The sequence below is a fragment of the Bombus fervidus genome, chromosome 2 (genome assembly GCF_041682495.2).
Source record: "Bombus fervidus isolate BK054 chromosome 2, iyBomFerv1, whole genome shotgun sequence".
Taxonomy (NCBI): domain Eukaryota; kingdom Metazoa; phylum Arthropoda; class Insecta; order Hymenoptera; family Apidae; genus Bombus; species Bombus fervidus.
In genome coordinates, this window is record NC_091518.1 from 11,968,419 (window position 1) to 11,993,836 (window position 25,418).

Sequence of the window (25,418 nt, forward strand, 5' to 3'; positions counted from 1 at the left end):
AATTAGACACGAAATGAGCGACTATTACAGTGCGCGGTGCACTCCGGAAGACGAACAGCCACTCGTGTGACGCTGAAAAGTATGCATTTTCGGCTAACAAGCTTGGGTCCGATGCCCGGAATATACGCTGGATCATACAGTGGTTCATAAAAATATTTGGACGCCTGGAGAAAGCTTCCATCGATATATTACGTGTTATACAGAACATTTTGAAATATTATTACAATCGTAATGAGACTTAGACTGAGATATGTTTTACTATGATTATATTGGTAAAGTTCGATTGCTAGATCTGTAAATGTATGCAAAATGTACAGAATATTTAGTAAAAATACAAAAGTATTTAAACATTATATTGATAAGCTTCGATATTAAGTGGGTCCATCTTTAACACTCGCCATGTGTACTTATTTTCTATTAAATATGTTTACAATAAATCTCTCGCAACTTCTATATAGATTTTCAGATTGTTTTCAAATTCCACCAATATAATCAGGACATTGCCAATGAAATTCCGAAACGTTTTCGAGATGTATTTAAAAAGTGTATGAAACCAGTATCAGAAAATAAGGGACCGCTGATAGAAATGGAAAAAAGGAGGAGTATAAGGATGAAGGAAGAAGATTGAATGGATCACAGATGGAGGAGATTGGAAACGAGTGATTCGATATTGTAGAAATTTTCGGGCAGAGAGGTAATTTAATCTCTTAATGGCCGTTTTCTCAACGGGAATTATAAATATTGCCCCTCTTCTTTCGGATTTTCGGCTTAACATTCGGTAAATGGTAACTGGCCGCTTGTATTTCACCGTTCGAACAAATATCGAAGGGTAATTTTTCACTGATTTGTTGGAAATTCAACTTCTTGTAATTAATTCTGTCTCGAGGGAACATTTTTTAACGGCAAGTTATACAGGCAGTGGTTCTGAAACGTATCAAAAGATAGGAGCTGCAGTGCCTTTGGAAGTAATTATGTTTCTGTGATTTTAACTCTGGTAATTATATAAGCTAAATTAAACAAGGTGCGCTGATATAAATCTTTGGATAAAATGCTGCGCAGACGTTGCAAATACAAATGTTATTTCCGACTATCACAGTACATTTTCATTAACTGACTGATTAAAATTTCTGGCAGTTCGTTTCGTCAGATATACACTCTGTAAGGAGAACGGTTCTTAACGCATTTAAGAATTATCCCATTTCCAATGTTAAACTATAAAAACAGCTATATATTTAATATTATACTGAGAAAACTCATCAATTACACGAAACATACTAAATCAAAGATTTCCCTTATTCATATCTGTCGCTACTCAATCTTACTTTTATTATATTCGTCAAGCTCTTTCAACAAATCTTGACATTCGTATTGCGTGATTTTCTATAGTACTTGTATTTAATATAGTATAGTATACAGTACTTGATCACATAGCAACAATGCCTGTTCCTAACAATACTTCCAAGAATTCTACAAACAAACACAAACGCCAACAATCTAATATCCTTCGAACTAAACAACTATCCTCGACTACACAGTCAACTAGACGTCTCAAACAAGCAGAAACACCTAGAACCACAACCAACTCTTGTAGTATCTAGTAACAGCACTTGCTCAGCTCGCTGGCTGATTTATTGCATACGCAACGACACGTGGCGAAACGGCCGAAGAAGAGTACCACGTGTTGCTTCCCTTCGTCTTCGCCGAGTGGACAAATAATTCCTTGCAGTTTTAGAGCGTGCGAGCTTCATCCAGTCCAAAACCTGCTGACACGCTTCTTTCGCGAGGAACTTAGCCGAAGGTCCCTTCTGAAAGAAATCCCTATTACCAGCCGGAGTCAAAGACGTGTCCTCCTAACTTTTCCAATCTCGCTCGCGCGACTTGTTTCGCAGGTCAACGAGTCTCTCCGCAGTTTGCTCGGTCGATCGAATATTTTCGATGGACTATCGTGAAAAGGGGGCACGCTGGGTCGGGAGAACGGCGACACGGATTTATAGGGAAGCGGCGGGTTATGGCGTGCCAATGGGAAGCGGGAGAACAAGCGAATATATAGCGGGGAGGCAGCGCGTTCTTTCACGCTCGCGCGCACACCTGTCCCTCGTTGGTTGCTGCTCCCGGGCTTGCGAAGCTTGCGGGAACGGTTATCGAATATGCCGGGAATGCTGCCGCCGAATATGCCATCAGCCAAATGATCCGTGAAAATTCCGGCTGCCCCGGTGCGATTTTACGCGAGCTCGATCGAGCCTCTTTTTTTTTTTTCTATTCCCGTACATGGTCGCGTGCGCGCGTCATACAATCTTGCATACGTACATGTGTACATGTGTGTATGCATGAATGAGTACATAGAGGTACGTACGTACGCGTACGAGTAGGGAGATGGAGATGGAAAAGCAGCGTGGTCTGAGCTGGAAGAACGAGGGAGGAAAAAGCTGCAGTCATACCAGAACCGTCGATATTAAAGCTTATACTGAATGACAGCGATGCTCGATGGAACGTCACGGATTGATTCTGCTTCCATTTCGAAACGATCCGTGGATCTCGATACGGAGCACTTGTCAATAAATAGAACCGTTCCTTCTCATACTCCACCTTTCTTCCTCCCTTTCTCTTTCTAGTTTCCGTCTCTTTTGGTCCGTGCTCTTTTAGTAAATCGTCTTGAAAATTCGCAAGGCGTCAATCACGGCCATCCATGACATCCGGCCAGAGTTATGAAACCGTTTTAACCTATCGAGAAGGGCAAATAAGAAAAGCTTCGAAATAAAGTTCTCAGGATGATACCGTTGCTTCTTCGCTAAGCACGAATAGGTCCATGATGAATCTCAAATATTCAAGTTACAATTTAATTAATAGTTAACATAACAATTTCATTTATCTTTCACTCGAATTCTTATTTTCCTTAGCAACTTAGTTATCAACATCTACTTTAGTCCCAGCAGGATCAAAGACCGCAATCGTCGTACAGATTACTCAAGGAACTTTCTCAAGGGGTCGCTTCAATTTACACCGGACTTATCCTACATAAGGGCTCGTTCCAGAATTAGACCTTGCTGCCGAATCTATTAGGCGGAAATGGAGCGATTTTTCTACCGTCACGACCCCCGGCTCTTTAAGCTTCCGCACGACATCGGCCTGTGAGGGCAGCACCAGCCACGCGGGGTCGTTCGTGGATCCTTTTTCAAAGTCCGCCGTTAAGCACGATAAACCGGATGAAAAAGCGACGACTTATACATTTATAATACCATATCACCCTATCTTCGTCCTGCTCGCGTATCCTTGGCGTCGGTTACAGATGGAAGGAGCCGGGACGCATCCGGCTCGATCCCCCCCAGGAGAGCCTCCACAAGTCAAACTCAATCTGCAAATGGGGCGATCCCATTTTCGTTACTTCGATGCCACGAGTTCGACCTGTCGACTCCATCGGTTCTCGATGCGGGCCACGTATGAACTTTCGTGCACGGCTAGATGTGACGTTGCGTGTTTCGATGGACTGGGGTCTTGTCGTGAACGTCGCGTTCGTTTGATGGCAAATTTATCGAACGCACGGATGGAACCCCAAAATACAACATATATAGTGGTAAATTGAACGTAAGCGGGGAATTAGGGCACCGAGAGACCTGGAATTTAATTTGCAATTTATTCTTCGTTCGACCGATAGATAAACTGCGAACGTATGGAATGTGAAATTGAAATCAGGCTTTATTCGTTTTAATTCATAATTGCAGGCGTTTATATTTTTTTATCTTCATAGACAGATAGTTTCTAAAACTCTTGCAATTTTATTTATTAAAATAACGTTCCGCGCAAGTTAATTTAATGTTACCATTTAACTTCATGTGTAAACCGTTGAGAAGCAATATCGGCTAACCCCATAAATTAAAGAGTAAAACAGATGTGTTGAATTTACAATCTTTTAAGAATTTCCGTGGAATTTACGCTAATTTATAATATTTTCCAATAAACAAACTTATGCAAGTTGATAATTTCAGTTTTTAAGAAGTTCGTTATTAATGTGGTAGTCGTTGCAGTTTTTAAGAAGCTCATATTATTTATTTGTTAAGTGTTTTTTTCTATTACAAGTGCTTACAGCTTCTACAGGTTTTAGATTGTAATAAAGAAAGGGAAACACAGATTTCTCTCATAGATGAGGGATTAGAAACTAACTACATGATAATAGGTATAAAATGTGCGGAACAAGCATACTACATGTTTAACTTCATTTTCATACGTACAATTCAGTTTACTCATGTGCGCAAACACGGAATGCGGTCAAGTTTCATCGCGGTAGTGACAAGCCTGAATTTTGCACTGCAAACAACCGTTAGCATAAGATCAACTAATCTTCTGTGGAAGAGGAAACATCACGCAGCACTGAGCAAACACCGTCAAGAAACAAAATCACGTCCGGGGCAACTACAATTTCCCCGTGTCTGCTGTATCGCGCTTAACCCTTGTGAAACTCTGACGTAACGATGTAACGTTATTTGGATTGTAGCATATCAGTCAGTCTCTATACCATTTAAAATAACAGCAGATCATTTTTACGCCGTATTGCGTATTTAAGAAGAACATTGCGATAGAGAAATCTGGCGTTTCAAATATCGAAGAATCAGAAGCCCTCTTATCTTTTGTACCTTGCACTCGTATAGCGATTAAAAATTTTATTACGATGTTACAGTTTGGAATGCGGTATATATAAACAAAGTTTTTATATTTCTATCCAGCATGAAAATTATATTTTAGAACTGCAAGAATCTTTAGGGAAATCTAACTCCAACATAAGTACTACAACGAACACCGTTCTACGATAAGTTGATATTCCAAATCCTTAAATCTACGACCTCTAATCACTAGAATAAAGCGTACACGCGACGACAGTTTAGTGCGATAATGAAAACGTCTACACGAACAGAAACAATGAGAGACAAAAAGGGTGACCGCGGCTGCGGTAATTTATCGCGACCGATTTAAATAAATTATCAAGAAACTTTTCACACCTGGTACGTTGTTGAATAATCGTAGTTTAATCGATGCTTCGAGTGTTCCAGTTTCGAACAGAGGATGGAAGGAGAATGGAAAACAAAGGGAGTCAGCATATCCGCGGAAACTTTTCGGCAAAAGCTACGCGAAATCGCTATGGAACGATGGAAACTGCGTGACTGAGCATATTTCAACGGTGGACAGTCGACGATGTATTTCGTCGACTGTATCCAACGACTATCCTCCGTGAATATCTGTCTGGCGGGCCTTGTTAAGCACGTTCCCTTGTTTCCTTCCCTCCTTTTCTTTTTTTTTTTTTTTTTTTTTAATTTTGTTTCGGCTTGATACAAGCTGAAACTCGTCGTTGGAAACTTATACTTTTGAATCGGGCGCGATTCAGCCCGATATCGGTTATAAAGCCTCCACCGGCGTTCGTTGTCGAGGATTTCGTTTTCCCCAGAATATTTCGCGACTGTAAAGGGCACGTGAAACATCGATATGTTAAAAAAATGGAGGAATGGGAGCAAAAAAAATTTCGGCAAAAAAGGAAATCTCAGCGGCGACAATAGCGGACATTCCGCGTAGAAAATAAAAGGTAAATTGTGTTTTTCGGCGAGCGGCTTTCGTTGTCTGAAATAAAACGTTCCCCATCCGTGAAACACCTTTGTATATCTAAATTCGTTAGGACAAAGATCGTGACGGCTTTTGTACGAGTTACGAAGCTTTCGAACGAGATACGCGTGCATGATGGAACGTTGCGTTAGAACGAATTTAATAAATTAAAAGTACGCTAGATATTCAATGGATTTAATATCGTAATTAAATGCTCGCGTTATACAGCACGTCGGAAGTATTCAATAACCTGGCAAACGATAAAGTTACGAGGTCATCCTTCGAGCATCAAGCCGAAACCTTTTGATACTTGTAATGTCTAACGTTACTTTCAACACGATCGATAATATTTCGATAACCCTAACTTTAATAGACAAAAGAGATGTCATGAAGTGTCGTTGCATAAGCATCTGGAGACTTTGGTCAATTTGTCCGGATTTAACTAATTCGATCAATCCAACGTACGAATTAATAGTTAGGATAAGTTGGTCGACTTGTAGCAGACGGTATGTAAATTGTCTATAAATTGATAATTAGAAGAAGCTTTCGTTACTCTTTTATAGAATAGAAGATTTATGTTACTTATTAGAAAGCATAGCAGCAATATATTTTAGTACATACACTGGTGCACACGCTTACTATTGAGATACCACCGCTGTATACAAAAGTTTGTTAAGCAACAAAATGCTTCCACAAAGCTTGGCAATTACGCTTAAAAGTTTTATTATTGTAAATTAGCCTTTAAAAATGAATCGCCTCATAATAATATTCTATGTAATATTGTGAAGAATAAAATGATTGGTGTTCGATTTATTCGTCATTTTTTAATCAAGATACCTCTTACCGAAAATAAACGAACGTTCGGATGCTTTTAAATGGTAAAGTATATCCTTCGTTCATAATAATAAATTTCCGGATGACAATCGAGAATTTCTGACAACAAACCCTTATCGATACCCCTTTAAGCATGCAAATACCGAAGGTACAGTGACAGCGTGGTATAGTATAGCGAACTCCATTAAGGAAAAATGAAATTCAGCCGTCTAGGGCGCATCGAATATTCCATTCGAGATTTACCAGTGTTTGCGAAGTGAAATTGCCGCGGCACAGAGCTCTCCGGCGGCGCACATGCATAATGAAAGCTTCTGTAAACTAAAGCGGGGACAAAGTTTCGGCTCGTCATATATCAGAAACGACAATCCGCAAAAGTCATCCCTGTGACTCGACCGGAAACTCTTTCGTCGTACGACGCTCATACGTCGCCGAGAGATACGTGATTCGCCTTTTGTGAGACAACAACTTCGGACTCGTTGTACCGACTTAAACTCTCCACTATCGTGCAAAACCTAAATTCAATCCCGATGAGCAAAGTTTTCCACGAGAGTAAGAGCAGGACAGAGGATGGTCGTGCTAAGTCAGTAACGACGTCAGACGAGATTCTTTGTTCTAGCGATGGCACGCTACAACTGTCTACGAAAATAGCGACGGTTTCTCGCGGTTTCGTTTACGGTACAACTCTGTTTATCTGAGTAACAATAAAAATAATAGGCGGAGAAGAAAATTGGTGAACTTTTACTATTAAATGAAATCCAATTATAAACCGTTTGTCTCCCGATATGTTCAGATAAATGGTGCTCATAATTATATGAATTATACGAACTCCTATTAAGAAGTTTACTAATTTTCCTCTTTACCTATTATTTTTCGTTAACTTAATGGCAGCTCGCGTTCGAATAAGTAAATTCAACTAACGAAAGTTTCCATTTAGTAATGCTCAGTTAAGCGGGCATTAACTAAAATTCCAATAATTGGAGTTTAGATAAATGGAGATCTGTTGTACATTAAACGAGCATTCGCATCAAGAGTACAACGAAAAGAGTAGAAACTAAAGAAACAAAAAGCACATTGTACTCTACGTGCGGTGATTCACCAAGAGAAGATCGTATCACTTTGTTCCGAAAACTTTGCAACCTTTAGAAAGAAACCTTAATCGTCGTAGAAAAGAGGGAGGGGGGCGGGACGATAACGCTTTTACCGGCTTACCTTGGCGGCCGGTAAACGTTGATTCCGATCCAACATTTAACAGACAAACTTCTCGAACGAAACGAAATCCCGATAAAATCGGGTTCGCTTTAAATCCGATTTCCAACGTGCACGCGAATTTACGAGAAACGACGAGCGAAGGTGGGCTGGCTGAGAAAACGCAGCGCTTTCTCGCGAAAATATGCACGGAAGGGAGAAAGATTCCGAGTTGAAGAACTCGCGGAGGAGAGACTTTCTGCTGGAACTCGATAAGGCAGACACGCCGCGTCACCGATGATTGCAAATAGAATTTCACGTTATCGCTAACGAGAATTTCGTCTCGGCTGCTCACGGTTTCACAGGGGACCGGAAGGGGAATAAAGAGAAGCGCGGAATGTTCGATACGTGGGTTCGATACTCGCCTCGGTCCCGATGAATCGAAACTGAAAATCGAGAGGTACGTGCATACGCCGCGCCAGGCGTGAGATACGCACGAACACAGTAGAATAAGGATGCACGTACGCGGCCATGTACGAAGCTTGAGGTCGTGTTCACACGCTTCTCGCGGAACGCGGAAGCAACCAAATAGATTTTCGTTATCGGCTGCGTCTTTCTACGCTTCGCTCGCCGCGGAATAATACCGAAGCCCCAGGCAGATCGACCGACGAAACTCCTTCATGGAAATTCGATACCTTGATACGGTTTTCGCTCGTTACTTTAAATCAGAAAATATCACCGGCTCACAAAGCGACCGTGTCATTTTTCCCTCTTCTATTTCCGCTGCCAGTCGCTGTCGACTGCATTCGCATTCACGCGAATCGTGTTTCACGTTTGACGCACACGATCCTTCTGTTTTGCTCCGTTTTGATGAAAAAATAAATGCCCCCTTCCCAGCCCAATGTTCTGGAGAAAAGTTGATTCCTGCTCTGCCGGACTCGCGATTGTGTGTATACATGTATTTCGCATCTTCCTCGATGAAACTATGTGGAGTACTGGTCGACTATTTTTGTAACGATTTGAGAATGTTTTACTTACATTGCGATATAATGTTCACGCATAGAGCAGTTGGATCATAATCTGGCTCATGTTAGTGTTGCATTACAATTGCACGTAGCGGGAGAAAGAAAAAATTGATCTTGATTGAATGACAAAATTTGGCAAGGGATATGAGAAAATGACTGTGTTAGATATAACTTAAGGGTGGCCGATGGATTAATTAGGGTGGATACTTTTGATTATTTTAGGAGTTAATGACAGTCTACTGTCTGGTTTTGCTGTATAATCAAACATGGCCCTAAACCTGGCTTGATGTTCAGATACGATTTCCTTGTTGAACAGGTAGACTGAGAATGCACAAATTCGTGTTCAAAAGTCAAGTTGAAACATAGTCGGATTTCATACACGAGCACACGTATTAACGAAAATGTAATCTTGATATCCAACGCTACATTCAATTTCACGGCATACGAAATTGTTATGGCAATAAAACAAATAAACCGCAATTTAAAATCATGCAAAATAACGCGATCTCGCGTCTGTATTCAAAAACAATCGGAACGCGGAGCCCGTAACAATGTGTGAACCAATTTCTCGATTGCATTTTATGGATACGATGTTTGTAATCTTGTAACGCCCGGAAATGTTGCATACCGTTCGTGTAAAACAAAAATGATTCATCTCATTATAATTATTGAAAAAGCTGATTTATAACCTGCCAGCTGTGCGCGTTATTTTATCTTATTAAATACAACATGATTTGTTTGATACCATGTTGGAATATAATATTTTGTAAAGAAGAGAGCATATATATATATAGATATCAAAAATATAGGTCTCCATTAGAAAACTGAAATATACATATAATTTTCATATTGCTTCCTAAAGTTATTTCTTAAATAAAACAAATGTCAGCACAATTCCATTTATCTGCCTTTGAAACATTTTGCCATATTCTTCATACAGTGGCTATAAGAAGTATTGAAACGCCATTGTATAATTATAACATTTACACAGTAATTAATGAAATCCAAACATGTTAAATTTCGTAACGTAGTATATATTTTCATACGACTTCAAACATGTGATCCTATGAAGATGAAACGTATGGAACCTGATAAAAAAAAATGCATTTCGTTTGAAAATAGGGGTGCATCGTAATACTTTGATTTAAGGAATAAAGTGGTTATAAAAAGTAAGCTAAAAATAGCTAAAACTTGGAATATTTTTCGTACAGCCTTGCAACAGGTAATAAGATAAAACTTATGAAACAATGTTTAAAAATATCAAACTCTACTGCACAATTCATGATCCGCAGACACATCATCGCTACCAAGCAGTCTGCATCGCGATTCCAACATCGGAGAAACAATCTTTAAAGACGATCCACGCATTGGCGAGGCGTCGTTCGTGCATTATACTTGCAAAAGTATCCCGTAAACGTTGAATAGTCGACTTTCTTCTTTCAATCGCGGAAGAATCTCGGGAGAAGAACGCGGACATCGGCCTCGCGATTTACGATAAGTATCGATATTCAATAACGGGCCAGTTGTCGTCTACGAACGACAGTGACCTTAAATAAAACTAAAAGCATGTGGGCGTACTAGCACGGTCTTTGTACGAAGTTTATGCACGGGGTGATCATAAAGTTGGTAAGCCTAGGGCGGCACGTGATCGCATTTCTTCCGGCAAACGTGAATTTCCTGCTCCTCCTCGGCTGATTTTCAATTCTAATCCGCCGTCTGAAAGAACGAACGTTCGCATGCCGACGATAAAGTTGCCTCTGACACTATTCATTCAGGAATTGTTAAAGATACCGAAATTCGAAGGATGAAACGCGCTCGTTTCGTTCGCGAGATAGTGGATTTCCGTCAAAGCGACTCGGATATCGACTCGATAAAATTTTCTATGAAGCTCAGTACTACGAAATCAAACTTCGTGTCGATAGTGCAGCTTGTTGTCCAGGTGTACGTCAATATTTGAGGCCCGTGAAACTGGATAGGGATGTGGGCAAAGATTGTCGCATGAATATGTATCACGTGTAGTGTCGTTCTTGTGCTTCCAATTCAAATGTTTCGAACAATTTTTCATCGTACATGGAACGTTGACATTTTTTCCGAAATAAATTGCTACATCCGATTTCGATCTTCTCTTCCTTCGATTTGTTAAATTCAAGGACATGCATATACGATTTGCTTCATATTTAGCACTTGTCACCAGGAAGGTTGTGGCTGCACAAGAATCTATATGTATATGTGTGTAGATACATGTTTGATTGCTCTGGCGTGTACATCGAAATGGTAGTTCATGAGATCGCGCGACGATCGTAGTAGCACCATTATCGAAGCTCAAGAACGTGGATCTTTTCTAAACACAACTTTTCCAAAAAAAAAAGACATAAGAAATTCCAAAGAACCGTCTCAAATTCCACTTTCAATTTCTGTTCCCCTTGTCGGCCCTTTACATGGGTAAAAATAAGAAAAAGTCTGTCTAAGGAACGAATAGAATTCCCCAAGGATTTTCCACTGTCGAGCGTCATGGTTCGATGGAGACACGTGAAAAATCGTAAGACGGTTCACGTCAGCCGCGCAAAAAGCGCAAGCTAACTTATCGCAGTCTCGCTATACCCCCGTGGTCGACGACCCAGTTACATCTTAACGAGTATGTTAATTTAACGAAGGCAGAACGTCGCTGTTAAAGCGCGATTGGATGTTATCTCGGTTGAAACGGCCGCTCTTACCGTCTCTTCGAAATGAATCATTCCGCGCGTCGAGTGGTTTTGCACGGTTTAAGGAAGAAAGAAGGATTCGCTTTCGATAGAACGAGTCGCCAGTCGGATCCCAACCGGAGAGAAACAAAAGGAAAATCGAGAACGAGCCGTTGAAAATCACCGGCTTGCAGTCGATAAGGCCTTCTCCTGGACGAATCTTCGGCACGTTTAGCCATCGAGGATCGATTTTAGGACGATCGAGTACGATTACCCTCGAACGAAAGGGGAAATAATTCGCAATTATTTGCAAACAATTTTCCTTGTTTCAATTGACGAGCGTCGTTGAACTCATAACCCCGATTCGGTGTCGAGCACCGTGCAATTACGATAAGAATTTCACCGAGTTTTCGGAACGAATCAGCTCTGGGATAAAGAGAAGCTCTTGCTGCGTTGAAACCAGTCGTCTCGGATGTAGAGAGCCAGGAAACAAAGAGGTTTCAACGGGATAAGCGGGCCGATGGCGGGTGGCTTCCATGGATAAAGCACTTTCAAGGGTCGACCGATTTAATGGTTGCCGATTGATCACCCAGATATAAAGCTTCCACGGTTTACTTTTATGGAATGTTAAGACGGGTTATTTCGATCGTAAAGATGCTATTATGCATAAGTTAGCAAGTCATCCGATTCGTCGAATAGTCAGACATTTCTAGTCGACAGGTCCAGATAACATTTCTTAAAATAAGGACGAAACGGAGTAGATTCCGGAAAGGAATTTTCCGCGGTGTTACGTTGCGCGATTATCTCGTTCTAGTTTCGCTAGGTATAAAATTTTCAATCTGCAGGTACTTTTAAAAGCCGCATTAAAGAATCAGCAGGACAAACTTGCAGGGGTGGAATTCAAATTTTACAGGCGGGCTATAAACCCTGACGCTAAGAAATTTCCAACTGTTTCGTCTATCTTCGTTGAGCTCAGTCCCATCCTGTTTCATTAATACTCGTAAAAATCACGAAACTATACAGTTGACTTTAACGCTTACAGAAATCATCGTGTACACGCTAGTCGATAAATTTTCGTCCTTTCGCTCGAAACTTCCTATTATCATATACCATTGCAAGAAGCTCTCATGGTATAGCCATTTAGAGAGGTCGATAACCATACGCTTCCAAAATCTCTTTCCCAAATAGTGCTCGCTCTCGGGCCAACACCGACGGCCCCCTAAATCGCGTTCAACGACCGCGAATGAACCGGTATTTCGAACGGGCGAGCGCTGTTTCACACATCTGCCACGTAAATTTCGTTTATCGAAACAATTCACCGATCTTGGCCCCGAAATCCCTGGAACCGCACCGGTCAGCCGTTCGAAGCTTCGTTCGAATTCGAAGCCAGAGAAAGCCCGACGGTGGTTTACATCGATACACAGCCACAGTCCACGCGGCTGGCCAAGATTTATGCGACCGTGTAACGTCGTCACGCGAACAGTCACGACTGGGGGTGTAAGAGACTATTAGGGGGAGACGGTTCCTTCGGGCATAATATGACGTATCGAGACTCGTCGTGCCACGCGGGACCACGGTACGTACCTGGAGATACGAAACGTAGAAAAATAAAAAATAAGAGGAGACTACGACAGACAAGGAAGAGGGGGATGTAAGGAAGGGGGATACGCCGTGGCGAATGGCGAAGGACGGAGGGTGTAGTTGTCGGTTCATAAATCACTAGAACGAGAGAGGGACCAGAGCCAGCGGGGTTTTCGAATCGTAACAAAGTGGAAGATAGCCCCGGTTGGAAGGTCGGGAGAATATGGCCACCATTTTTCGTTGGCTCCGACCGCTGAAAGCGCACGTAACGCCGTAGGACGTTTTATGTCTGCGTGATTCCGCCTTTTCACCCCGTGCTCCCTCTGTCGAAGATTTTGGCCTGTCATGCTTGGCTCCCACCTCCCTTTTTTCCTTCCTACTTGGTTCTCAGTCTCCTTTTTTTCTTTTATTTCCTCCAACTCGTCATTCTGCTCCTTCTCTCTATCATTGGCGTTTTTACCGTAGCTTTCTCCCACTTGGCTTCGACTCGCCTTTCGAGACTCTTTCTTCGTGCCCCCCCTCCGTCTCGTGCCAGTTCTAAAACGATACGAACGGTCACTGGCTCGGCCACGAAAACGAAAACTTTTTCTCTAGCACGTACAGATGCCCATCCACTCCCGTAAGCCATTATCGATCTTCGTTTTTTTCCCAATGAACGAGTGTCCTCGCGATGTAACCCCGTTAGCCTTCTTGTATCCCGTTCTCCGAGTTTACTTCACGTGATTCTGCCCCAACGATTCGCACGCTCTTTCTGGGAGTGGTATGAAGGAAATCTTGGCAGGTTTCCTAATTTAGCTTGATGACTGTTCTAATCGTGATCAAGGATGATTATCCTTTCTTCCTGGCATTTACAATTTCGTGTAATAAGAGATTCTATAAGAAATATATTTCTTTTTTCTATATAAAAATTGAATTACAATAATAATATTAGACGATAACGAACGTATACCATAGAACATTAAGACTATGTCGACCTAATTTCACCTAAGTATAATTTTCACGTTAGGAATTATTAAAACGTGATTCGCGCTATATTCGTAAGAAAATTCATTGATTGCAATTTGAAAAGTAAAATGAAGGTAATGAATATTTAAAGAAATGCATAAACAGGTAAATAACACGTGACACCAGTGTAGCATTAGCGGCCATCTAACGTCACTGCGACATTACCGGCCATTATAGCGTTAAATTTAAGCTTTCAAGAATAACAATGACATTTCGTTCACATATCACTTTGAGAGTTTTGACATTCGGGAACTGGTGGAAGGTCGAGGATTAAAAAACACAATGTTGGAATTAATTTTAGAGGACAGCGTTTTGTCTTCGTTGACAGAGGAATTCCACTCGATACATTGTGTGGAAATAGGCGAAACCAGAGTGGCCACGACAGGACAGTATAAAATGGTTTACACAGCGAGTGGACGACAAATACGTTTCTTTTTCGCGCTTCCTTTCGATAAACATTTTTTTAGCCGATTACAAAAACCGTCGCTTCCCACGCTAGCCGGACCTTTGTGCGGTAACAATACGATGGAAATGCAGTGCATATTTCACGCTGGAAAATCGAGAACGCCCGGCACAAAGCCGGATATAGGTCAGAGTTGTAACGCTCGAACGAAACGCGACATTGTTTGTTACGGAAGACAAAAGCCAGGTTTGCGCCCAGCGGTGGGCTGCTTAAAGTTTCAGAACCTCCCGCAAAAATTGTGTTGTTCCTTCGAGAAATTGAGTAGATTGCTTTCCCTGAATTTCTAACAAACGACGACGTTTGTAATACAAACAACGTATAAAAGCTACGTTGTTTCTATCTCAAACAATTCGGAACGACGCTTTTGTATATAATACGTATACTTAAGGTGAAAATATGAATCTTTTATGACACTCATAAACGTTAATAAGCAAGTAATTATTCCTTGTAGTAATTTTTTCACAACAAAGTAATAGGAATAGAAGCACGAAGAAATAATACGACGACATGTAGCTATTAACGTAATAAAGCTACTCCCAGGAGGAAACTTCGTAAATTATGGGGTAACAACTGGCATTAATCTAACACGTGAAATCAGATGAACTTATTCGCCATCGAAAACGCAGTCGTACCGATAAATTAACTCGTGAGTCAAAGGTATCCTGCAACGCGGTTGATCTTACACCGCAATACACGGTTGAACCTCCTAATGGAAACGTATCTTCCATCTATAATTATAATCGTACGTTAGCGTGGCACGTTCGAGCTTATCGTCAATCTCGGCGAGATAACGCGCGTGTATCGCGATAAACGTAAGCAGGCACAGTCACCGAACCCTTACTCACAGCAGTGGATATCGTGTCGTTTCGAATTTCCAGCTTTCATCCCCCACGATGGCAAAATCTTCCACGAGTTCCTCTGTTCTTCTCTCTCTTCAGAGCAGTTGTTCGACCAACGAATATACGGAAACTCAAATTGAATCTTGATTCCGGGAATTCCACGCGAAGATTAACGGGATGACACGGTACAATCAGAAGCGAATTAGAGCTCCACGATTGCGGTCTAATTAGCGGCCACTGCTGGCTAATTCGTTGTCGCACGAAGTCACGGTTGGAGAGAGGTGAAAATCGAAACGAGGACAATGTATCGAGAGAACGACGATTGCTCACACTTTTCCTCTTTCTCTTTGTCTCTCACTGTCCGACGAATTGTATTTAGGGCGAGATCTTAGCAGACAGCCGGTCGTAGACGAAACGTGGTGGTGAAAAATTAGCCAGGCCCAGGGGCGTTGTACCCCTTTTGCTAAGAGGAGCAACGCCTCGCCCTAATACAGATTTATTGCCGCCTAAGAGCCCGAGCTGGCCGTCCTAATACAGGTATTATGCTGACGCAGGAACGAGGAATTTACACGAAATTGGAGGTAATTTGTAGGGGTCGAGTTCACCCTACCCAGTTCCTCTCCCTGCGCCCCTACAACACCCACTCGTTCCCTCGATTCTATCCTCCGTTACATCGAACCGGGCTCGTGCCTGCTTCTATGCACCTGCAAACTCGCTCGAAACGACCAAACTACTGCCCTCTCTGCCTGTACACGGATCCTAAACGAGTTCATCGAGTACATAAGTTGCTTTCTGTCTTACTTAACTCTGTGAGATAGCGCCGAAATCGGGAAGAAAGAAATATTATTGTACAAGAGGACTTAATTGGACACTGTTTCATTTTTTCTGTAAATGCATGTCGTATTTTGTGTCACGAAATTTATATTTTTGTTTGAAAATGTATAGTTGGTTTAATAATCTGAATTCGAACTTGTATTTATTTTGATAAAATTAGAAATCTTTTAGATATATGTATATTATAGGTTTAAAAACGTTTCTGTATCTTTCTGAATAATGTATCTTGGCGTAATTACAATTACCGATGATCCAATTGCAGATAATGTACTACTAAATCGTTCTCAACTTTAACGGCGAACGATTTAAACGCTTGAAAAGAATCATCGACGTTAAAGACTCTATTTCGGTTCCAAATCGAATCGTTAATAAAGCGAATAAAGAGCAAAGAGTAGAGCGAAATCGCGCCTCTTCCAATATTATTTCTAACGTCACGAAACGGAGCATGTCGAGGCGCATTATTAACAGACATGGGTCGGTGATATCCGCGGTGCGTTTCTAGCGACCCTCATAAATTGCCTCGGTTCGTAAATGTGCCGAATCGATTTGGCTGTCAGCCGTCCGACGCTCGCAACGAATCAGGATCGTAATATCGCTGGTAAAAATGTCAGGAAGACGATTCCTCTTTTTGACAAACGATAGACACTCGGCTTCCGAGTGTATCAAGGTTAATCTGACCTCGCGATTTTTCTTCCAACGAAGTTACTCGCGACTTTCATACCGTAAAAAAAGGACCGATTCGAACCTATCCTTTCGCTCGAACACTTTCCCTCGTTTTTCTTTTTCTTGGCCGTTTTTTTCCTCTCCTATCGATTAGCGATTAATTCGATATTTACAGTTTATTAGCTACGTTCTCGCATCTCGTTATCTGATACTCGTTCTGGCTCTCGATAACAGGATTTTATAAGCGTGCTTTGCAGGCCGTGTGCTATTTAACATTTTAATGCCAGCCGAGCCAAGGCACGGGATGCTTCTAGCTGCCCCGGGCAGCCTAGAGATTTTAATCTCGCCGTTGTAATAAGAAATAAAACCGAGCCGCCTAGTGGACTCGCTAAATACCAGCCGGCAGCCGCGTTGTTGAAACGTTCGTGCGCGTCACGCGATCCAGAATGCGAAACAGAAAGAATCTGGACGCAATTAGAGGGCTTAACCTCCGAGCCGCAGACGTCGAATTATCGAGCTTAATCATTCCAACGCTCGAGATTTATATCCACCGCGTCGGAAACGACCTGCTGCGTTTACATACTCGACCGAGTTAAACGCTCACCGTTATCCAACACACATATGTACGTATTGCAGCGTATTGAGAAAACGTATCGTTACATATTGCCAAACGAAAAAAGTGTCCTATCGTCGAGATAACGTAGTTAGGTTAGTGTATCGCGAGAAGAAAAGAATCGTTACCTAATCCTACAATCGGGAAAAAAGAGGGACGAGAGTTGGGCAAAGTTGATTAAACCAACCAGTTGGCCGATGTTCAACGTAAGTACTTACTTCTTTAACTTCTGGCAAACCGATACTCCGTGTCTCTTTAACGGTCAAGAATTAAAAGCCGATTCCGCGATACAATCGTACAACTTTTTTAGGTTCGTATCTTCTACTTCTTAAACTTGTATTATTTTTCTTTCTTTTCCTTGCAAATCGTTAAGACGAATGGGAAAGTAACTTTTGGTTAAAACGTTCGATAAAGAAAACCAATGTATTCGTCTGGTTTAATACCTTGTTTTAGTAAGGAATTTGAATTTCAAGCAACAGATCCTTCGTATCGATTAATTGCAATCAAGCAGCACTCGCATGCATTCAACAAAGCCAGAAACTATAGCGCTAAATCAAAATGGCCGACTTAACTGCAGTCGAGCATTTCGCGATATCATTGTTCACTTACCTGGCATGTTTCGGGCCAAGACTGGGATCGTACATAGAACTGGCCGATATATCTTCATCGGGGATTTCGCCATTCTCCATGCCCAGTGCCGCGGTACATTGTCCTGAAAGGATTCGAAACGGCGTTAGTCAGAACTCAATATCTATTCGCGCGCGCTTTATCAACTATGGGCCGCTTTATATTAAGCAGAGTGGGGCTGGATTGGTGGTGCGCAAAATTAAACGTTAATGAATGAGAAACGGGCGGCAATTTTCAGGTTGGAACTCTGCATAAACTAGACTTCGACGAACAATCACGAGAAAATACGCTTTTCCACGGGTCGAGCGCGCATTTAACGTATTTTGTTATTTAGCTAGCTAATTAAAACTTGACTGATGACAAACAAACTGTTTTCAATCGTCGCATTGATTTTAATAGATCGTCCGTATAATTCGTTTTATACGCTCGAATTTACACCGGGAATTTCGAATTCGTTTGGAAAATGACACGTTACCGCAAAATACATGTACGTACACCTTGCAGTGGCACGGTTACGGGTCCGTGTCAAAATTCTCCAACGAAATCCACGAGAACAGAAGTCGCCACCGGCGTGTGACTTCGTTGTGTGCACACAAGGGACCCAATCGGCGTTCACGGACAAACTGCGATCGAACTTCCTTCCTCGTTCCCTTCCCCGTAAAAGTTTGCCAGTTGACCACGATAAACGAAAGGAACGAAAATACTAGCAGCGATAAAACAAAACCATAACCTGACACAAATATCTTGCACCATCCTAATTTCATATTTATCGATTGAAGCTATTCTTTCTTTAAAAAGATTCAATCTTTTCTTTGCTCTCTGTTCGAGTAAAAATTACGTGACTTTATCGGGTAAACGTTTGGCAGACAAATGATAGCATGTACGAGAGATCGTACAACTATGCGAAGATAACCAACTGTAATAAATTGTTCAATACATAGTGACGTAGCACGAGACAGCCTATATCGTGCCGGTTCGCTTAAGCCACGACACTGCTGTTACGTTGGAAAGTTTCAAAACTGCAGAATGCAGCGGACGTGGGATTGGCTAGCATCCTGAGAGATCCAACACGCTAGCAATGATTTTCGCCAAGCAGCGTTACAACGGGCGAAGGTTTGCTTTTATTCGTTTTATTTAAAAATACAAATTTGATTTAATTTATTTAAAAATACAATATTCTATCGCATCGAATAGTGAAATAAGTTTGTTTCGTTTTAATTGGTATTTGAACGTTCCGAAGTTTCGAATTTTCGTAAAGATTTTAAACTAGAAATAGCCGCGAAGCTTATGATTTTTCGAATAGAGGATATTGCAACGACGATAAAACAGACGTAGCCGACTATGTTTAGAAGAAAGTTGTTGCTCAGGGAAATGACTTAACGAACGATGAAGTTGCAAAATGTGGGTCGCTGGAAAGTCGCAATCGCGCAACTTGAGTTGATATTCTACCAACTGCGATTGTCATGCGTACCAGTAATATAGTTAGTTTCTGTTCATGTTAGTGACTCGGTGTTACTACGACGAAACTTCGTCCTGGCTTCTTACTTCTCCAAATTCTACAAACTCGCCTGCATCACCGTTCTGTTTTGTATGTATATATATTGTCTTCTACATACAGACAGAATAGACTGGTTTTCCGACTTTGCGCACGAATCACAGTTTCGTGTAAGACATTGCTGAGCGAACTTGTTTTCCTTAAAACGTAGTACATCGAGCGAGTTCTCGCTTGTTGCGCTAATACGCTTTATCCTTGTACGACAGAAAACTTTGATTTTACGATTGAAACGATTGATTCGTGTTATGATTAGGATTATGAAAATCGATTTTCAGAGTTTCATCTTAAAAATAAGAGCTATGCTGATCGATTCTGTAAATTACAATGCATAGAATAACGCTAATCGCGAACATCATGCTTTTCAATTCTCCTTGGAATTCGAAATTACTTATCATCTTTCAATGCTAGATAAATTTACAAAAATAAGATTTCTTTTTCGAGAACGTTGACTTTACGAAAAACGGAGTTACAAACACCAGTTCCAATTTGCAATTTCCGCTGGATGACGAAAATCGTGCGAATCTACCTTCGATATTCAAATATTACCGCGCGCGGGTAAAGTTTTGCTTAATATCGATGGTTTCGATAACATTTTTTACAAAGTTAACGGCGTATTATGTTCTGCAGAATGATAAAACAAACGGAATAGTAAAATCGAGAATGTTCTATGAATAGATCTCGGTGAGCGATTAAATAGTGTCTAAGCAGGAACGCAAGTCGATATGGCGAAGCAGTTAACAGGAGTACGTGACTGATTCGCCGAGCTCTGTTTAGGACAATTTCCAGGGAGATTGTTTGCAGTTCCTCACGTTCAACAATCATTTCCAAAACACAATCAGAACGAACTCCTTTCGATAAACGCTCAACATCGACCAGGCACAATAAACCAACAGTTCTCGCTAGCGTACCCTGTTAACTTAAAATCCCACGCCGAACTAATAATTGCTTTTACGTTAATTTGAATTCACCTCTCGTCGGATCCAGTTCTCCCCTTGAAACTATTCACTATCAGCTACATAGACAAATCCATTGACAAATCGACGATCCCGAAATTACGTTTAAATCCAAAACTTTTAACGAAACTTTCGCTCTACCGAAATAATAGCAACGAGTCGTTTCTCACAGGAAAAGGTAGCCACGCTGGGGTTGAACGAAAATTAAAACGTTTGGAAGAAAAGATAATGAAAACTACGCGGTAAATTAACTTCATGGGAGTAACGTATACTTCACAGAGGGGAAGTTGCCCGACGAGGCGCATCGACGAGCACACGCGTTGGAAACTCTAAGTACACTGACATAATTGCTCACTGGAATAAAACATTTGCCGTGCGACACGCTCGCCCATTGTTCCCCGGCTTGCCAATATGCATGCCCGTCTACGCCGTGCAAACTGTACTTTGTCAGATAGGCACGGCCTAGTTCTCTTTGCAATTCAATCCTTAGAACTGTCGCCATCCTGGCGTCGGTGTAACTTCGATCGCGCTTTCCAGAATACCGACTGCGCCTCTTTATGCAGCATCCATTACTGGGGCAAACTGCGCCACTAGATGAGCCGTGCTGTAATTATCGAAGTCGCGGCAAACAGACCGACTGTGTAGTTCGCGGTTCCACGAACCTCGCGCAGGTGCTCTCTTGGCCAAAAATTGCACGGAACTTTCGGATCTGACAGACTCGTTGCGAGAGCATTCGAACTGGAGAAGGTTTGCAACGATCTGTCAGTAACATAAACGCACAGAGGAAGATACGGGTATTTGTGTATATATAAACTTGGCGTGGTTTGAGACACGTATGTTCATTGTTCTTACGATCACAATTTCGCGTACCTAATGGTTTGTACAGGTTGTTTGGAGAAAGATCTTAATTAGTAGGAATATTAGTTGATCTATAGGTGTCTGATATTCTAAGTAACTGTCATTTGCAACTGACACGTGTTTCTGTTCGTTTCCGTAAGGCTGAGGAAGGAAAATAGCTCTGTGCTTTGCTACATAACCACCAATTAGACTTGGTTACACGGCTGACGGATTCCTTCTGAAACCTAGTATCCGAGGTTAGGTAAGTAATTACGCAAATAATATTAATTAATTGTAAAAATAACAGAGACAATGGGATCGGTTGGCGCGATAAAATTATAATAAAACTATTACTAGTGATTAATTTTCTAATATTGAATAGCATCATTCAAAAGTCATTACAAACCCGATCGTTCTTTATACTTCCTATTTATGAATAGATTCGTTATATCCTTAGCTGACAATACAATTTATTATCGCAGTACAATTCAGATTATTTTCGTTTGATGATTAGTCGGACAAAGAGGACTCCTGAACTACGAAGCTCGTAACAGAATCGCAACTGTATCATGCACAAGTATCTCAAGAAAACGTGTCTGCTTCTAGACAATAATATGAGGAGAATAATATCTTGCTTGTAGGTTGATAATCTTCTTTGGCAGAAAATTCAACGGGAAAGGATTGTTTCTATTTCGAACGCACTCGGAAGGCCATGCACCGAAACGTTCGTTCATAATTCAAGTTTCGTTTGAATGAAACTGCCAATCCTTAAGCGAGCTCGTTGTTCATCGTTGTTCAAGCGTATTAATTAAATTAATTGGCGGAAAAATGAGTACCCGATTCAATAAAATAAATTCGACGCGACGCATGGAGCGATGAAATACAACCGGTTACCGTTTTCGCGTACCAGAAAAGCGCTGATCAATTTGCAATTTGAAAGATCGCCCCTTGACGCCATTTTTCTTCCCGAGCCGTTTTATAATATGGCCTATTGACTCATGAATACCGAAACCCATCGATCGGCAGCCAGCTCTGCGCGTTGCCTTGATTATATTTGGCGTTAATTAAATCCATCTGAAAAGGGAACCAACTAGTTTTCTCTGCCTTCGATGCAAATAACCTGGCTAATTGAAATACAAAAATCTCAAGAGTGAGGAAAGAAAGGAAGGTCGAATCGGGTTTTCTTCGACGCGTAAACTGATAGAACAAAAGAGAAGAAAAGCATAAAGGAGGAGACAATTCACAGGTATCATGAACGATATATAATTACTACGGGAAGTATCTGCACACCGTCGTATTTAACGTAGTATTTACGTATCATTAGGAGAATTTTCTACTAGGTATAAAAATAAAACGTAGAACCTGACGAAGAAACATTTCATTGGAAAATACCGGTGTGCGCAAATATTGTTTGTAGCCACTGTACTTCCTTCGTTGATGATAATTAATATGTACAAACACATCACGGGTAAGTGATACGCAATAAGAGACATTGGATGCGTATAGCACGAGCGAATGAATCAGCACAATGCCGTATGCCTGCTCGCCTGCGTCTGAGCAGTTATTAGATAGTATTGTTAATTCATCGTGCCGTTGACATTTCATTTGCGGTCGTACAATAGAAACTGAGTGCGTAGTTCCATTGCGGCCGACTTCCTGGCCCCGGAGAAAAATAATGAATATTAATCTTTCTGAATAACGACGGGGTTCATTCTCAACAGTTCTAGACATCGCACGTATGTATACGTAATTTGATGGTAGAATTGTTTACCTGAAGATTTATTCAGATATCTCCATTTACGTTCTCACGTATTTTACCGTTATTTCTAATTTTCTCAACACAAGCGCGTTGCAACTTGATGCTAATGTATCGTAAATGTAAATTAAAAAATCAGAAAAGTTCATCGCGAATGAGACGCCAGAACGGCAAATTCTCACGGAAAACAGAGCGTTTTGCGCGACACTTTCCAGGGATGATAAAAAGTGACGCGACTCGACGTTTAAAAAAACGAGCCATACGCGAAAATAAGAAACACGAAGATCGCAGTTAACGAATAAACGGTGCGCTAACATCGCCGGCCATGGAAAACGTTCCTCGTTCCTCTTTACAAATTCATCTCGCGGACTCCATAACGCGCGGTTACAGCCGCGTATGTACACGTGTAATTTTCCTCCAATTTCCAGGCTGAATGCCGGGAAAATATGCTAAATCAATAAAATTTTCGTGCGGTCCGTGTCGCATCCAAGAATCGCATTCGACTACGTACATATCTCGTTGGCGCGTGCAACACGCCGTAGTAATTGTATATTACCTTGGCCAAAGTGGCACTCGCTTCCGGCTTGCTTGCATCTCGTCGCTGCCAATGCGCATAGTAGAAAAATTTAAATTTTGCAGCCCCGACTTTCGGGGAAACTGTATATCTCTCTCTCTCTCTCTCTTATGTTTGTACTCGTTCTATCTCTGTCGTATCGTATCAAGGGAAAAGAAATCCGTGCAGAATCCCTGGAGGCGCTGCATGTCGCGTAGCTTACCCCTCATCCCCACTTTAACCTCGCCGCATAGTGTGTTTTCCCGTGTGTGTATACGCGCGAGAACAAAGGGGGAAAAAAATTTCAGAATAATTTTTCTCCGCTTTAGCATCCGGCGATATTACGCTGGAAGACAACGGGAAAGACAAAACTAAGGTAAATTCATTTTCGTAGAATAGTCGCCGCACAAATGGAACAATATTTTTCCTTCGTTTCACCTTCTCCTTCTTTATCTGGCGAAATGACCCGCGCGAACCATGAGTTAGACGACACCGGGTATACGTTTTCCACGACAGACTATAGCCACAGACGTGGGCTGTTGACCGTGTCCCGTTCGTGTGAGAATCTTCTCCCTCCCAGCCAGTCGAAATCGCTTTAACGACGGTCATCGTGGCCACACCTGCTACTGAACTACGGCTCAACCAGTGAATTATAGAAGCTTCTAACCCCCCGTGATATCAAGTATTTTTTACGCTCTTATGAACCGGGCATGATTGTATGTGTCTGATGACGTTTATTGGATGAGGATATTTATGTAATCATATTACCAAAAAGAATGAATGAGACGTCTCTCGTATTACGAGGAGCTACTTAGGAATTGATATTCAAATTGACATAAACATTTTCTATTGTCACGGTCATTGCAGAAGAGATGGAATTTATTCATAGAAAAATTTAAAAGTGTTTTTAGATTATCACTTTCTATATTGATTTCTGTTTTATGAAATATATAACCCAGATGTAATCCATTTCTTCCGAGGATGGAGCACTTTGTAAGTTACATTATTTCATTAAACTGATTTATTAAATTATCTTTCGAAACCACAGTTGCAGGTTTCAATTCTTTACTGTTACATGCTACTAAATAGAATTATATTAAACGATGAAAATTCATTTCTAGAAAATAGAAAATGATACTAACTTTTACGATCAAATAGGAAACTATTATTCACGTCAAAAATAAAATATTCATCATTTTCAATGCAATATATAATTGACAGATCAAAATTACTATAGTAAAGCAGTATTTGACAGAAATAACATCCTGAATGAACTACCTTATTAAAAACAAAACATAATTTATATTATAAGAACATGTTGAACTTTTGACCTACCCAAGTCGAAGCAGCGATACCGTGGCAGGGACAGCAGGAGGAAAACGCCGATCAGAAGTCCTCGTGAAGGACCCAGATCCCGCTTGGGTTCGAGAACTGGCATATTGCTGGTGACCTGAGCCATCGGCGAGCCGACAACCTGCTCCTCCTCATCACTAACTGTCGACGATTCTGACCGCATCGGTCATCGAGCACGTTCCTGGCATCGTGATGGCCGAAAGGTGGTGAGTGTTCTCGCCGATAACCTGCGCATAGTATAATCCCTGTTAATCCTCTGCAGACGCCACGGAAACGTCACTGACAAACGTTTCAAACCTGTTGGTAATATAAGTCAACGTATTGACACTAATACGATTTATATCTCTGTAAAAGACTTCGAAATTCAAATTACTATAGTAGCTGACGTTAAAACCGTATAAAGAGATAAACGATCACTTAATAAACGGATTAGGATATTCTTTCAAAGACAATGTTTCATATTTGTATTTTATCG

The 25,418-nt window shown here is 41.3% G+C and overlaps 1 protein-coding gene across 5 annotated transcripts in view; it reads right to left on the reverse strand.

Moving 5' to 3' along the window:
- The window catches only part of Ddr (discoidin domain-containing receptor 2), a 224,286-nt gene that overhangs the window by 88,574 nt on the left and 110,294 nt on the right, over nt 1-25,418 (reverse strand). For all 5 annotated transcript variants that reach the window (XM_072021834.1, XM_072021835.1, XM_072021832.1 and 2 more), the window contains 2 exons: nt 24,926-25,170; nt 17,919-18,021 (listed from right to left, as the gene is read on the reverse strand). In XM_072021834.1, the coding sequence (XP_071877935.1) occupies nt 17,919-18,021; nt 24,926-25,106 (284 nt within the window). In that variant the 5' untranslated portion in view covers nt 25,107-25,170. The remainder of the gene's footprint in view (nt 1-17,918; nt 18,022-24,925; nt 25,171-25,418) is intronic.